The 15,442-nt window shown below is 42.2% G+C and overlaps 1 protein-coding gene across 2 annotated transcripts in view; it reads left to right on the plus strand.

Annotated features, from left to right (window-relative positions):
* Window positions 1-7,166, plus strand: part of LOC146608654 (interleukin-1 receptor accessory protein-like 1-B) — a 308,683-nt gene extending 301,517 nt beyond the window's left edge. The window contains exons 10-11 of one of the 2 annotated variants that reach the window (XM_085347253.1): window positions 1,012-1,056; window positions 6,439-7,166. In XM_085347253.1, the coding sequence (XP_085203379.1) occupies window positions 1,012-1,056; window positions 6,439-7,166 (773 nt within the window). The remainder of the gene's footprint in view (window positions 1-1,011; window positions 1,057-6,438) is intronic. The other variant, XM_085347254.1, reaches the window with a different exon arrangement.
* Window positions 7,167-15,442: the final 8,276 nt, after the last annotated feature.

The raw sequence follows: 15,442 nt of genomic DNA on the forward strand, positions 1-15,442 counted from the left end.
GGGAGGCATAATAACCTATATCACATATGCAACATAATTATCAGGAGGAGTCAACCCTGTTATTACGGTCCATGTTTCTAATCCAGCTCAATACAAAGTGTGCCTCTGCATGCTGCTATGTAACGATGTCAGCCGTACAATCAAAAATCTCTTTATGCATGGATATTAATGCATGTTTTACCACAGTATATTTCTAATGGAGCCTCTCACCGTGCCCTGTGCTTATCTTTGATTAACTGATCGCAAAGATGAGCTCGGTATCATGATGTTATTAGCATCCGTTTGAATACTTGCAACTGCCTGTCTTTCCTGCACATAGCACCATTACTAATTATGCTCCTCCTCAGTGGAATTGTGCAAAGGTTGTAAACCAAATCCCTTGCTGTGATTACATGCTCCATACAGGGGGACTGTTGTAATATGGGAAAAATGGCATAAAAATGCAAGGATGGAGAGAAATCTGAAGTACATCTGCCACAGTTGCAGCTCGGTGGCACAGCTTGCTGGTTTATCATGTCTATGTATAAACATTTAGCTCCCATTGGGAATGTATTAGCATCTCAACAGCTGATATAATAAAGTGTAATCCACAGCTATAGATAAACACAGTTTGGCCATTTGGGACGTCAGCGTGTGTCAACAATCTTTCTCCTGAGCTGCTGATTGTAACATGTAATGCCACAGTATGCTGGGTGAACGTATTATACCACTGTTATACGTTTCTGACATACTCATCTAGTGCACACTGAGTATTTTTTTAACATATACCAGAAGTAACAAGTCTTGGCTGAACTATGTCCAAGTCCTTTGCTTTTTTATGCTACGTGTCCCATATTAAACTGGAATAAACTGATCAGCGTGCTTATCGTTTCACAATCGCTACCAGCGCATCAGTGGAGAAACACAGTTTATGCCAGAGCCATGTCCCCGCATTCACACAATTGTTTTTAATGTAAACAAATGTTCTGCGAATCTTTTAATCGACCTTTGAATGTAAATATCTATGTTTAGGTTTCACCAATGATCATTTCCAGGATGACACAAGACTACTTAGAGGTACTTCTTCCCCAGATCTTTAACGCTCGTGCCGACACACTCCGACAAAGACTTTCTGATCAGATCAGTAATGTAGAAAGTGATTGTGGCTGCACTTTGTATTAAAAGGCTTTGACATGATTGTTCTGACTGAAAAAAATGTTTGTTTTTAGATAAATCTTTGATCTTTGAGAGCATTTAAAAGTTATGTAGTAGCCATTGAGTGCAGCTTATACAGTCTTTGGTAACACTTTACAATAAAGGACATAAACATGAGGAATCAGTAGCCTGACATCTTGTTAATCATTAATTAGTATTTTTCAAAGTTTTTATAATCACTATGGTCCAGAATTTCACTATAGATAATAAGCATTGAGCTGAGAAATACTACATGTTAGCGCGTCATCTGTTGAGCTGACCAATTTATTAACAGGCCGATATTAGTGGTTGATATTGGCTATCTTTCAGTCTATCAGTATCTGTGTTTATAGCGACTGGCAACAATTATAAAATGAAAGAAGATGTTAGAAACACCCTACATCCTTCTCAGGAGTGCTGACATTGCATAGTTTGTCCACCGCTCTGTAAATTTCCTGTAACTAATGTGTGTTTGTAACACCACAAACACAGCAGCCAACTAATCAGAGCCAAGTTGGGTATGAATGAGAAAATAAATAATCTGTTTATGTTATATGTGTCTCAGAGAGAAAAAAAAATCTTCCAATAGCAGCGTTTCAAATTTCTAAGTCATCAAATATCGGTAACGGCACCGTTCATATCCTTATTATTCCCTCTTACTTATTGTTTCATTTTTAAGTTCTGGATCAGTACTTATTCTGGAACAGCTGATAAACGTATTAGTAACTGTGTAAGTTACTGTGTCCATTAGTATAAAGCGTTACCAATGCATAAGAATAAACACAGCTCATTTCCTCTGCATGTTTCTTTATTGTGTTTTTTTAAATTAGATGGGCTGGACTGAGGTTGTCAGTCACAAAATGTTTTCAAAAATTGTATTCAAGCTCAAAATATCCGACTGCAGTAAAAAGAAGTGAAATTGAGGTGTAATTTTCTACAGAAATTGTGTATTTTGGTTAGGGGGCAGTGGGAGGGGCATCTGCTGCAAAACACTCAAAGTAGGAAGACATTTATTTCCCACATAGCTAATCTTATTGATCTGGGCTATTTGCACTTTAGACTTTTTTTTAACATTATTATTGTTTTCTTTCAGAGACAAACAATCGAGAGCAGAGCCACTGTGATTTCCTGCCCCGTGTAATTTAGGTTTTATGCAGATGTGAATCAATTATTGCTCATGCAACAGTTTGATTGTAAAGCTTGTAAAATCTCTGAAAGGGGGGATTTAATCTATAAAGCTATAAAGTTTTATCACGCCGCAACCCTCGAGAGGGCAGATTTACTTTCACTTTAATCAATTCAAAACATTAAAATGAATCTTCTACTCATTAGCTAATGATACTGTATCCATTTATTTATCCCTTCATGTTTGTTTTAGTCACGATAAGATGGAAAAACTTAGTTTAACCTAAACTGAATAAACCCAAAGTGAAGACTTTAAGCTTCAGGGACACATTGTGGCAAATTAGCCCATGAGGACCAATTACCAAACAGTAAAGAGACCAACTTGTTGTGTCGATGAAAAGAGCGACTTCAAATCTAAGTTTACTCTAATCAGATCGCTCTCATCGCAAAGCCTCGGGCAGAGCGACTTGAAAGAAGCAGCTCATTCTCATGTCTGCTGGTCTCTTAAAGACCAGCAGACATGCCGAGATACTCTCTCTCCCACACACACACACACACACACACACACACACACACACACACACACACACACACACACAAGGGTCATGGGCTTTGATTGGGAGGTAAAGCCCAGTTAATCCCGTCTAACTTCCAGTGAGGAGACACTTGGTCTTTGTCTCGGCCAAGAAAGGCTAAAAGGAAGCATTAGCTGCACACACATAGAGGACAGGTCTGTGGAAACACTTCTTCCCATTCATCACAACACAAGCAGCTGATTAAACACAATACTGTATTTACTGTATATGATAGATATGAGTCGAAGCTGACAGTGGTGTCTCGCTAAGCTCTGAATCTAAAGCCTCTTGTTACTACAAGTACATCTTCTTATTAAATGCGGCATAGACTATAGCTGTTTATTTAAGTGAGGATCTATAATCACAAATCTATTTTATCTTCACTTTATGCCTCAGTATCCTGACGCCAGATGGTGGAATAATTTAGCAGCGATACATTTTAGAATCTGTCAGATGTGTGATGTTTGTTTCACGTCCTCAGCTTTCGGTCTTTTTTGTTTTCCCCCCTAAACGTCACACTTTTTCGTCTGGTAATTGGACTTGTTTGTTTGAAATTTTGATAAAAAGGAAGCTGTTGGGTAAGAAGCCGCTATGAGGCCAAGAGAGTTCTTCAAATAGCCTGTGTAATGTGTTTCAGCATATTTTCATCACATATTAGCTCTCTGTAGTTTCATGTACAATTACAGTTTGTTTCGATTGAACAAATGAGCACAATTAAAAATAGAAATGGATTTAATGTTTGGACTGTGTGTAAAAGATGGATGTAGCCACTGCTGGATAGCAAAAGCTGCAGTTGACCGCTTTGGGTGTCGCTGTGTTGTTATTTCAATCAAATCAAATCAATTAAATAAGAGCAGTGCCTGAGACCATAAAAATATGTTTATTTTATTATTGTATTGTGTCGACTTCGAAACAATCAGGCTTCTGCCCCCTGCAGGCTGTTTGAATTGACGAGTTTAATACATTTTTGCATTGATCTCGTTAAACAAAGGTCTACATAAATACACTGTTCAAAAAAATTAAAGGAATACTTTTTAAACAAAGTTTAGCGTCGAGTCAGCTAACCATAGTTGTTCCTGGTTGTTTCTTTGCTTTGGTGTTAATGAAATTAACAAGTGTGCTAGAGGAGCAACAATGAGACAACCCCCAAAACAGGAAGGGTTTTACAGGTGGAGGTCACTGACATTTTTTGCTCTCCTAACTTTCTCTGACTGTTTTTTTTCACTAGCTTTGCATTTGGTTAGGGTCATTGTCACTGGTGGTAGTATGAGGCAATAGCTGGACCCCACAGAGGTTACACAGGTAGTCCAACTCCTTTACCTCCCAATCAAAGGAGATGGAAAGTTACTCTAGGAGAGCTGAACAGGACCATAGAAGGCCATTAACCCATCAACAGGATCGGTATCGTCTCTTTTGTGCAAGGGAGAACAGGATGAGCACTGCCAGAGCCACTGGTGTGAATGTGTCTGGCCAAACAATCAGAAACAGACTTCAGGAGGGCAGTCTGAGAGCCTGACATCTTCTAGTGGGCCGTGTGCTCACTGCCCACCATCATACCTGACTGGTATTTGCCACAGAATAGCAGAATTGGCAGGTCCATCATTGGCAATTTGTGCTTTTCACAGATGTCAGCAGGTTCACCCTGAGAAGATGTGAGAGACGTGAAAGGGTCTACAGAAGCCTTTGAGAATGTTATGCTGCCTGTAACATCATCCAGATAGACTGTTTTGGTAGTGGGTCAGTACTGCGTCATGCACTGACCTCTACAGGTGAGGTAACGGCACTCTGATTGCCATTAGTCAACGGGATGAAATCTTTGGATCCATTGTCAGACCCTACGCTGGTAGAGTGACTGTAGCTCAGGTGGTAGAGCAGGTTTGAGCACTCAGAGTAGAAAAGCGCGAAATAAGAACCAGTTCATTTACTGTTTACAGTGGGCCCTGGGTTCCTCCCAGTGCATGACAATGCCCGGACACATGTGGCAAGAGTAATAAGGCAGTTCCTGGAGTATGAAGGAATTGATTCCATTGACTGGTCTCCATGCTCACATCCAATAGCCGAAACCTCTGGCACATTATGGCTACGTTCACTCTGCAGGTCTTAATGCTCAATTCCGATTTTTTGATCAAATCCGATTCTTTTGTCTGCTTGTTCACACTACAAATAAAATGCGACAGCAAACGCGCTCTAGTGTGAACCCTCAAAGCGGCCCGCATGCGCAAAACAAGACGTCACACACAACAATATTGTTTGACTGATGGTCCTTAATATAAAGACTTCGGACTTTACGTTTCCCAATTTTTACTTTAAGTTATTTTGTTATTCACATAATAATGTAAATAACCTAATAATTATCCTTATTGCTGTTTTAGAGAGGAGCGGTGCTTCAAAGGATGATTGCAGACTTCTGTCAGAATCTGCAGATTATACAGTACAAATAAAATGTTCACGTTTCTCCAACGTTGTCTTCCCAACAGTTTCACTGACATCTACACTGGATGGCCAGGAAGCGTTCGCGATGTCTTATCGGGCGCTTCTCCGGAGCTGATAATTGGCGTCTGTCTTGTGTCGGTGACGTAAAAGACGGATTTAATGCGACCTGACCGTTCAAACAGCAGTTGCTTTCTGAAACATCGGATATGTATCAGATTCAGTACCAGATCGGATTTGAAAATATCGGATTTGTGCCGTTCACACTGTCATACCATGATCGGATATGGATCGCATAGGGTCAAAAAAGTTGGATTTGATGCACTTTCGCCTGCAGTGTGAACGTAGCCTATGTTTTGGTCCATCCCACGCTACTAGTTTGTACCTCAGACTGTCCAGGAGTTTAGTGATGCCCTGGTCCAGATCTGAGAGGAGATCCCCAGGACACTGTTTGGTCTCATTAGGGTGCATGCCCCAGTGTTGTCAGCCATGCATTCAAGCACATGGGTGTCATAAAAACTACTGAGTACAATTTTGTGTACTAGACTTAGGGATAATTTTTTCCCTTTCATTTTCAAGCTGTCTTTGAATTCTGCCCTCTGTAGGTTGACTGAGATCTAATTTGATTTCAAAATGTTCCTTAAACTGAACAGTGTATGAATGTATATAATCTGTAGGCAAGGAATGAGATTTTTAGTGTCAGAGGTATCCTCATTTCCAGTTGTCCACATGCAGGCCGCGTTCTATTGACCAATCATGTTTTAGCAAAGATTTGAGGTCTGTGTGGAAAATAGAACAGTTTTGTTGAGATGGAATCTAGAAATGAAAGGCTAGAATTTGAAAATAACTCAGGTCTTTAAATCATTTATATTTACTTGCATTTATAAATTATGCCTGTTGCATAAAGTAGAAGAATGAGCCATTATCTGCTACACTGTAAGCACCAAAAACCAAAAGCTCTAGACTAGCTGATGAGTTTGCAGATGACTTGTGCACAGGCTTCAGTTTTTAGAGCAGGAGGTTACATTCATCTTTTATATACAGTCTCTGGCTAACAGAAACAAATAATGTCTATATATGATCGTGCTGATTCATCAAAAGATATACTTTTCTGTCTCTCTGTCTGTGAATCCAGCCTACATCGAGGACGTAGCGCGCTGCGTGGACCAGAGCAAGCGGCTCATCATCGTCATGACCCCCAGCTATGTGGTGCGGAGGGGGTGGAGCATCTTTGAGCTGGAGACGCGGCTGCGCAACATGCTGGTGACCGGCGAGATCAAAGTAATCCTGATCGAGTGTGCCGAGCTGCGCGGCATCATGAACTACCAGGAAGTGGAGGCCCTCAAACACACCATCAAGATGCTCACGGTCATCAAGTGGCGCGGACCGTCCAGCAACAAGCTCACCTCCAAGTTCTGGAAGCAGCTGCTGTATGAAATGCCCTTCAAGCGCATGGAGCCCCTGAGCATCTCCCACGAGCAGGTGCTGGACGTCAGCGAGCAGGGCCCCTTCGGGGAGCTCCAGACCGTCTCGGCCATCTCCATGGCGGCGGCCACCTCCACCGCCATGGCGACGGCGCACCCGGACTTACGCTCGACCTTTCACAACTCTTGCCACACCCAGATGAGGCAGAAACACTATTACCGTAGCTACGACTACGACCTGCCACAAGGCGGCACGCTCCCGCCGCTGTCCTCGCTAGGCAACCAGCACACCTACTGCAACATCCCCATGACGCTCATCAACGGACAGCGGCCGCAGTCCAAGTCACCCCGGCAGCAGAGCCTGGAGGAGGCCCACGGCAACAACGCCATGCTGCCGCTGCTTCCCAGAGAGACCAGTATATCTAGCGTTATATGGTGACAGCGCCAGGCGGGATAGACTGTGGATCTTTATGATGTCTGTCACAGGGAGGACTAACCACTGGCACTCAGACCCTGAAAGGAGCCAGGTGAACCTAAATGGCACTAAGCTACTTGCTGCTGTTGAATTTTGCACCAGGAAACAACCGAAGGAGGGGAGGGGCTTCAAACTGCTGGAGAAGGTGGTGGCAATGTTTTCTTTTTTGTTTGTTTGTTTGTTTGTTTTTTGTCCAATTCGAGCTTTTATTGAAACTGAACATCAACAAAAAAAGAAGAAGAAGAAGCAAGGAGAACTTTTTTTGTATGCCTGTATAAACACTCACGTAACACAAGCCAACACCTATGATCATTTACCCCGAGAGTCGAGGAATACAGGGTCCTGTACATACGTTTTTCTAATTCTTTGTAGCAACAGTGTTTTGGGACTTGTTTCTTCTTTCTTTGGGACTCATTTTTATTATTTTATGTTTTTTATTCTTTTCTTTCAGTTTGTACAAAAAGTGAAGCAGTGAAGGCCTGTGAGACGTGTCGGTTAAACCGTTGTTACCTTTATTTTTTTCATTTGTTTTGCTGGTGTAGTTTCTAAAGTTTTTTTGGGGGGGGGGGCGGTTAATTCTTTTTATTTTTAATGGGGTTGGGAATACAAGTCACAGCCTTCGGGAGACGAGTAAGATTTGGATTTGAGTTTCAGGGTTGAGAATCTGGCCTCAACCAGAATATGCAAAACTTGGAGTCCAGAAAACACATGGGGAGGGTGGGGGGTAGTGGGTTTCCCCTAATTCATCGAATGCTTTCGGAGGAGTCGTACCTGTGCAGGTGGGTGGGTGGGTGGGGGGGGGGGGGGGGGGGGTGTGGGGAGGGGGGGGGGGGGTTGAGGAATATGGTGCTAGGCTTCACATCTCTGTTTCTCTCACAATATTTACTTTTAAAACAGCCTTGCTATTTACCTTAACAAAAAGATTATATCACTGAGAAGTAATTATGTGTATTATTTTATGAAAAAAGAAAAGTCTATTTTTGTAACTGAGGGATATTTGCTTAGAGAAGTTATGACATTTCTGACAGAAGGAGTTGGGGAAATATCTAGTAAAAGAAAAAAAATAAGAAAAACGTTTACGTGGAACTGCATAGCTCACGAAAATCAATAGGTCGTTCACTAAATGTCTTACCCTTATATTAAAAAACAGAAGACGTTTGTGTTTTCGTCGTTACAAAGGGGGGGAGAGGGGAGTTTCGGCATTTCAAACGCACCGCTCACAGCAGCGCGGCAGACTTGTTACGTTACATCTGTCGATCTCATCTCGGCGCTTCACAGTGGAAGTAGCTATCGATGATGTCAGCGCGGACGGAGGAGGCAAGCCATGACATCCACGGTCACCTGAAGCATTAAGTCCACCTGCTTTCCTCTGTAGGACCAAACAAGGCTGTCCAGGGCTAATCTCACTTATTCATTTGCTCTCAGATGACAGCTGTTATTCGTTTGCCGTCCACCATGTCAGTGGAAGTGAGTTGAGGCGCGCTCTCTGATAAATAAAAACAGGCCTTGCACATCTCACTCAGAGGGCAGCGGCGGTAAGCCTTTCATTTCAAAATGAGTCGGAAGATACCGTGCAGAAACGTGCTAACTTATGAGATGTGTAGTTCTTAGTATGAAAGTAACATTTAGAGGATTATATTTTTTGAGCTAATGACCAATAACCACCTGAAAACCAATAGCCTTTTAGAATCAATCCCTTCCAAACGATATAATTAATGCTTAACAGTGACAAGAATTTATTTTAAAAAATGCTAATTCAGTCTCAGTTTATATATAACTACAGTAGAGATGCTACATTAGATCAAAGCAAGCTAAAGCCTACCATTCTCAGTCACGAAACTGGTACAGTGTCATGCAGTTCAGATCTGTTCTCGCATAGTAAGATTTGAAATGTCGGTATTTTGATGTTGCGAACCTTTGCAAGTCAAGCCAGCGATGGATCTGAAACTGAGGAACGTGAACGCTCACACTGCCAGAGGTTTCTTCCTGTTAAAAGGGAGTTTTTCCTTCCCACCGTCACCGAGTGTGTGCTCACGAGAGGCGACAGGAAGCTTTCCATTTTCCGGGGGGTTTCTCCCAAATTTGGGTCTGCACCTCGCAGTAAAAAGCGCCTTGAGATGACTGTTGTTGTAATTTGGCACTTTTTCACCCACATTCCATTTAATCATCTTGACACAGCGATCGAGACCATAAAGGTTTCCTGAGAGTGCAGCTCATGCGACAGGTACGGTCATTTTTTCCTGAGTTCTTTTCACAGCCAGAGGAGTCGTCTCCACCTGGCCATTAGCAGGAATGCTTTTCTGCACTGGCACTTACGTTTGAGACGCAAAGGCTTTGTCCATCTTCTATATGCAGCCTGTGACTCAGACCCATGAAGGCAGCCTGTGCACTTACTCCTCCTGCAGCTGTGCCATAATATTTGATCTCTTTAAAAAAAAACACACGCACACACACAAACTAACCTCATACTAAAATACCTGCAGCATCTCATAGATGTTTAACTTAGTGCCATAAAATATGCAATGTTATGAATCTTTAAACAATAAATTACATTTGTGTTCTGCCCCCCCACCCCCGCCATCTATTTTCAAAAACTATATTTCAGATGATTCCTGGATTTTTTCTGTAAGCTGAGAATTTTGCATTTTGACTCTTTTTTTTTTTTTTTTTCAGTCACCCTACAAATCATTGAGAGCCAGGCCTGCTTTTATCCACTCCACCTGTCCCTCCTGCCAAAAGTAACACGGATTAGAGTGTATTGTGCTCTTTGATGTGGCATTGTGTAAATATGATCAAGACAATAACACGATTAAGATGAAGACAATCTAGCCATATTCATGAAAACCGGTGGTCATTATTCACAACGCCTCTCAAAGTAGAAATGCTACGCGTCCAATCCAAGAGAGATTTCGACTGGAGTCCGATGCTCAGCGCTCCAGCTTTTGGGAAGCCGTGGGAATGCAAACTTTTTCTTAGCGGGGGGGGGGGGGGGGGGGGGTGATACGCACTATTGTTTCACAACGACGAATTGGGAGCTTTTCTGGTGGCTGGCGTGGTTTTGACGAGTGACACGGTGACAAACGGTGATGAATAACAACGACAATATATAGCACAGAATTATTCCAGGCACTTTCACGACTCGTGAGACGACGTCTTTCCTGTTTTCTGATTTATTTTCTATTATGTATCTGCAATGTTCATTAAAAGAGATACTGTTATTATTAATAAAACCACATTTATGGTAATGTTACTTCTCAGTTGTTGTGTATGCTGTGTGTGCAGAGTGGGTTTTGTTTGCTGAAAGAAGAAAGAAAGAGAAAAATGCCACCCAGCTCACTTTGTTTATGGAGCGCCGGCATAGTTTGCTGACGGCGCCCGGATCCCTTTTCTTGGCAGAGAGCCGATAACGGCCCCGACCGCCATAACTCTCGCGTCTGCCGTAAAACCTTGAAACAACAATCAATAAGTCTCCTTATTCCACTCAGAGACTGAATCAGAACCGGCCTCATTTTAGAATAAGACTAAATCAAGTCACTGCATTGAGGAACACTTTAATCCCCCCTCCACAGCCTGATTGTTGTTTGACCTTAATGCACTTTTGGCAGCAGACACGCAGAGCAGGAAATGGATTTGCTGCTCAAGTACTAGACGCATTTATCAAGCACCTTTTGAACACGTCTCGGGATTTTTGTTTCGACTCAAAGTGCGATTTTTGCAGCGAGAATAATATATGTCACTGTGTCAGGCTGTTTGTAGGAACGATTCAAAGGTGCAGCTTCATTTATGTAAGTGGATCTTTTTTTCCAGTGGGAATTAGTCCACTGGAAACTACAAGCAAGTTTGCTCAGTGAAACTGTCACATTTAATGTCTCTAAGAAAACTGGATGCTTTGTCTTTCGGCATGCTTCGAGGCAGGCAGACACTATTTTATTCTTCTTCTCCCACTCTCCTCTGCCTCAGAGCGTTGTGCCCGTAGTGCAGCCATTTACTTGTTTGCTGTGATCAAAGCAACAGCGGAGGAGAGAAGGAGAAAAACCCAAAAGCACATGGGGCGGGGGGAGAATCACGAAGATTCTGCCAGACAGTGTTACTCAGCCCCGGCTACTCGTCTTCAATGAAAAGAAGCTGGTTCGGGTTGAGCAGTTGTAAGCCAAATGAAATAGAAAGACTTATGTTATAGTGAAGTTGAGCTGTTATTTATTAGGAATATCTCCAGCTTCTGTCGGAGTAGGAAGCTAGCACCTCTGGAGCACTCTAAAGCTGTTATAGCGCAAGTGGAGCATTTACTCCTCAGAGCATTATGTGAAGGAGGCGCAAATGTCAGGCTCATTCAGACAGGATATTTAACCAACCAGCTCTTTGGTGCAATTTACATTTCTTGTTAGGAAAACAGTGATTTGTTGAAATATCTGAAAATGTATATGGAAATACAGTGTATAAAAATAACTGTACAGATTTAATGAGCCTGAAAGTCAATATTTGGTATGATGACATTTATTCTCCAGCACAGTCACACTTGTCATGTCTTTAAGGAGTCTTCAGGAATAGTTCTCCAGACTTCCTGAAGGACATTCAAAGCTCTGCCTTTTCTTCTGTTCTCTGTCAACATGATCCCACACTGCTTCAGTAATGTTGAGGTCCGAGCTCTGCAGAGGCCAATCCATGACTGATAATGTAACACTAGGTGCTTTTCTACTCAGGTACCGTTTGCAATAATGCTGAAAAATGAAGCTGTTGAGGTGCTGTCCAGGTGGAATTGCATTGTGGGTCTCCAACACCACTGGCTGAAATGCAGCCACAAACCATGGCACAGCCTCCACCGTGTGTTACAGAGGGCTGCAGATACTCTATCCTGACCTGAACCACATTAGGGTTCATCACTCCACCAGACCTAATAAATTCACTCAATTTCTGGAATAATCTGGGATACCTCAGCCTTTTCTCCCTGTTTGCCTTCATTAAGAATGGATTTTTGACCCTTGCACTGAGAATATTTTTGATGAGACTTCAATGAACAGCAGATGAATCAGAATTAAATCTCTCGGGTCCTGTGCTTTATTTCTTAAGGACTTGACTTTCAGATACTGTCCATCTGCCACTTCTTTTTTTGTCAAGCTCCCTCGTATTTTTTAAGGACACGCTGCACACCCTGCTGAGATGTGAAAGGTTTTCAGTTAATAGCTCTTTGGGATTCATCTTAATAGTGCAAAAATACCATTTTATGTTTGTCAGACTGTTTTATCCTTGATATTTTTCATAAATTCAACTAAAGAAATTAGAACAAATAACGTGTTTTTGACAAGCTGCTAGAAGCAAAGTGTTCTTTGCTAAATTATCTGTTAAGTATAGACAACACTGGTTCATCCCTCGACTTAGGTGTTGTTGTTGTGTTTGAATGATTGATCAGTGAACCAAAACTTAAAACAAATCCCTCGAAAATGATGCAGTGAAACAAGTGAAAAAGCAGCCAATGTACAAAGCAAGCCTGGCAAAATATAAAGAATTAAGTGGTTGTTCAAATCTTTTGCACAGGACTGGAACCAGACTGTCTGCTGTTATGTTCAACATGCGAGAGAGAGAATGACAGACACTGGGGACCTAGAGGGTTGGGTTATGTCTCGTCCAATCGACTTCAGTGATTAAAGCAGATGCCCGAAATTGAACCACAGATGTTTTCAGATGGTGCTGCTGCACCTTGTGCTGTTTCGTGACACCACTCACCGTCTCCCGTGTCTCTAAAACGCAGGCGTCTTAGCTCTGCTGCTAAATCCCACCACAGTTCTGTGTGGAGGCGGAAACCTTTGTCTGACTTTAACCTAAAGCACAACATCACTTAACATTTAAAAAAAAACTGAAATGACATCAGTGTGCGCCTAAATCATCGAAACACATCAATCTCCAGCCTTAAACACAACCACTTTCAGGATTGATGGTTGAATCGAATCTTTTTCTCTGACAGATCGGCTGTGTGAACTTCTTTTTTTCCCAGAATGGAAAAGAAAAGCTGGAGAAGATGGAGAAGAAGAAGGTGAGAGTAGCTGGACTGGATGAGTCAGTGCCTTTCCCCCCCCCCCCCCCGTGTGGAGCCAGCTGCATCCTGCGCCATGCACTCACACACACAGACTCACACAGACACACGCACACGGAGCTGGTGCCAAACTAGAGAAATAATACGTTCCCCGTGGCCTTCACGTCTATAGCATTGAACCACACTCTAATCATCTGTGCATATGTGAACACCGAAAGGCGCCAGATGTTTTTATCCGAGCTGACATGTTGCCATATGGTGTGTGTCTGTGGGAAAAAAAGGGGGTGGGGGGGCCTCACACCCCCAAACACAAGCACAAATAAAATCATTTTCACTTCGTTACAGTGTCACAGCAATAACAGGATCCCTGAACAAAACATGGTCGGGATAGAGAGCAGATCATGTACATACTGTTCATGCACAGATGTTTTGTTTCCTCCTCTCCACACACACACACCCTGGTGAAGAGTATTACTCACTCTGGCAGGTATACCAACCCCCCCTCGTGTCCCACAGGGCCTTGTTACTCCGAGCTTGGTGCTCTGTGCCCTGTGTGACATACCTTCCACTCGAAGAACCGGGCCAATTGTCTGTGCGGAAAGGTGGCGGTGGAGGGTGTGTGTGTGTGTGTGTGTGTGTGTGTGTGTGTGTGTGTGTGTGTGTGTTTGAGAGAGAGAGACGGAGCTGAAAGCATTGGGAGAGTACATACAGGCAGCTGTTAACCCAGTTTTGGAGTCATACAAATTATTTATTACTTTTGCAGCAGTGTGGATGTCTGCGCTGCGAGGTGAGTGCTGGGTATCGATCAGCTCTGGATGCGGCTGGCTTATCAAAGGAAGCTGTTGTTTTCATGTCTTAAAGGAAGGCAGCAGAAATAGTATGTGAAACCATGCCCACTTATAAGAATCATAAATATATATACATATATATATAAATACAAATGTTGCACTGATTTTGAGCCAATTTCTATCCATCTGTTTCACAATTAGCAGCTGCAGGCAGCAAAGCGGCCACCTTAGGACATTCAAAGTGAAACGCTGCCATCTGCTGGTGGTTTGTCGCTCTGCACCCTTAGCAGAGACCCATCCTCGCAAGGCATGCCGGGAGCAAAGGAACCAATTTGAGCCATTATGAGGGAAAAGTGGAGTGATGGGTTAGATCATTGAGTCATGATAAAAATCGCACACATCTTCAGTAAATTGCTCCAGCTGAAATCTTTTCGCCGTTTGGAAGCTATAATTGTGGTGAATGGAGGGCTGCACATTTCCCTGTGAGGCAGCGCGCTGCTGTTAGATAAACTACTGCGGTTACATGCGAGGGGGGGGGAACGCCCTTTTAATTTGTCCCAAACGAGAAATGATTTTTATTATGGGGATGATCCGCATAACAGACCCGGCACCGGGTCAATTCATCACGAAGGATGGGCTGCGTCAGCTTTATTTGTGCTGCATCAAATTACCTGAATTAAAGCATGAATTAAGACAGATGATACTTTGTGAGCAAAGCTAAAATCAGATAATGTGACAGCATGGAAGTAGACCATACATATATTTAAATAAATAAAAAATTTAAATAATTACGTTTTTGTTTTTTTTTGGGGGGGGGGGGGGGGGGGTCATTGGATTTAAGAAAATATAATCTAAACAGGGAAGCACCTGAAAATGAACCAAATATTTTAGAAAAAAAATACCAAACTAAAAATAAATAAATATGAAATAAATAAAACTACAAAAAACAATGTATAACTTTTTTATTATTATTTTTAATTTAAATCACGGTAGAAAGAAGCTAACAATCATTATGCTAATTATGCGCATTAAGCTCCGTTAAGCGTGTTAAAGACGAACTTACGTAATCAGGAGAAGAGCGTCAGGGTTGCTGTCTTCTATGAGCTGACAAATGGCGGATGGCAGCAGGTATTTGAGCTTCTAATATCTCTTTTTGTTTTTATTTGAAGTTAGTCGAAGTTTGGAAACGGAGAGCAGAGAGGCTGCTCTGCAGTTATGTAGCACTGTTATTCAGACTCAAAACCATATTTTGGCAAACAAATAAACTGAATTAACACAGCTGGTTATGTATAGTATTATCAGCAGGTTGCCACTTTGCCAGTTTAACTTACACATATTTAAAAAAACAAACAAAAAGAAACAGCAGTTTTTTTTAGTTTTTTCACTCTGACATTTAAATTATGGAAAGCACTGAGATGTATACC

Source organism: Diplotaxodon limnothrissa, linkage group LG23, assembly GCF_057381915.1.
Source record: "Diplotaxodon limnothrissa isolate DT_005_m linkage group LG23, D_limnothrissa_male_GT1.1, whole genome shotgun sequence".
NCBI lineage: Eukaryota > Metazoa > Chordata > Actinopteri > Cichliformes > Cichlidae > Diplotaxodon > Diplotaxodon limnothrissa.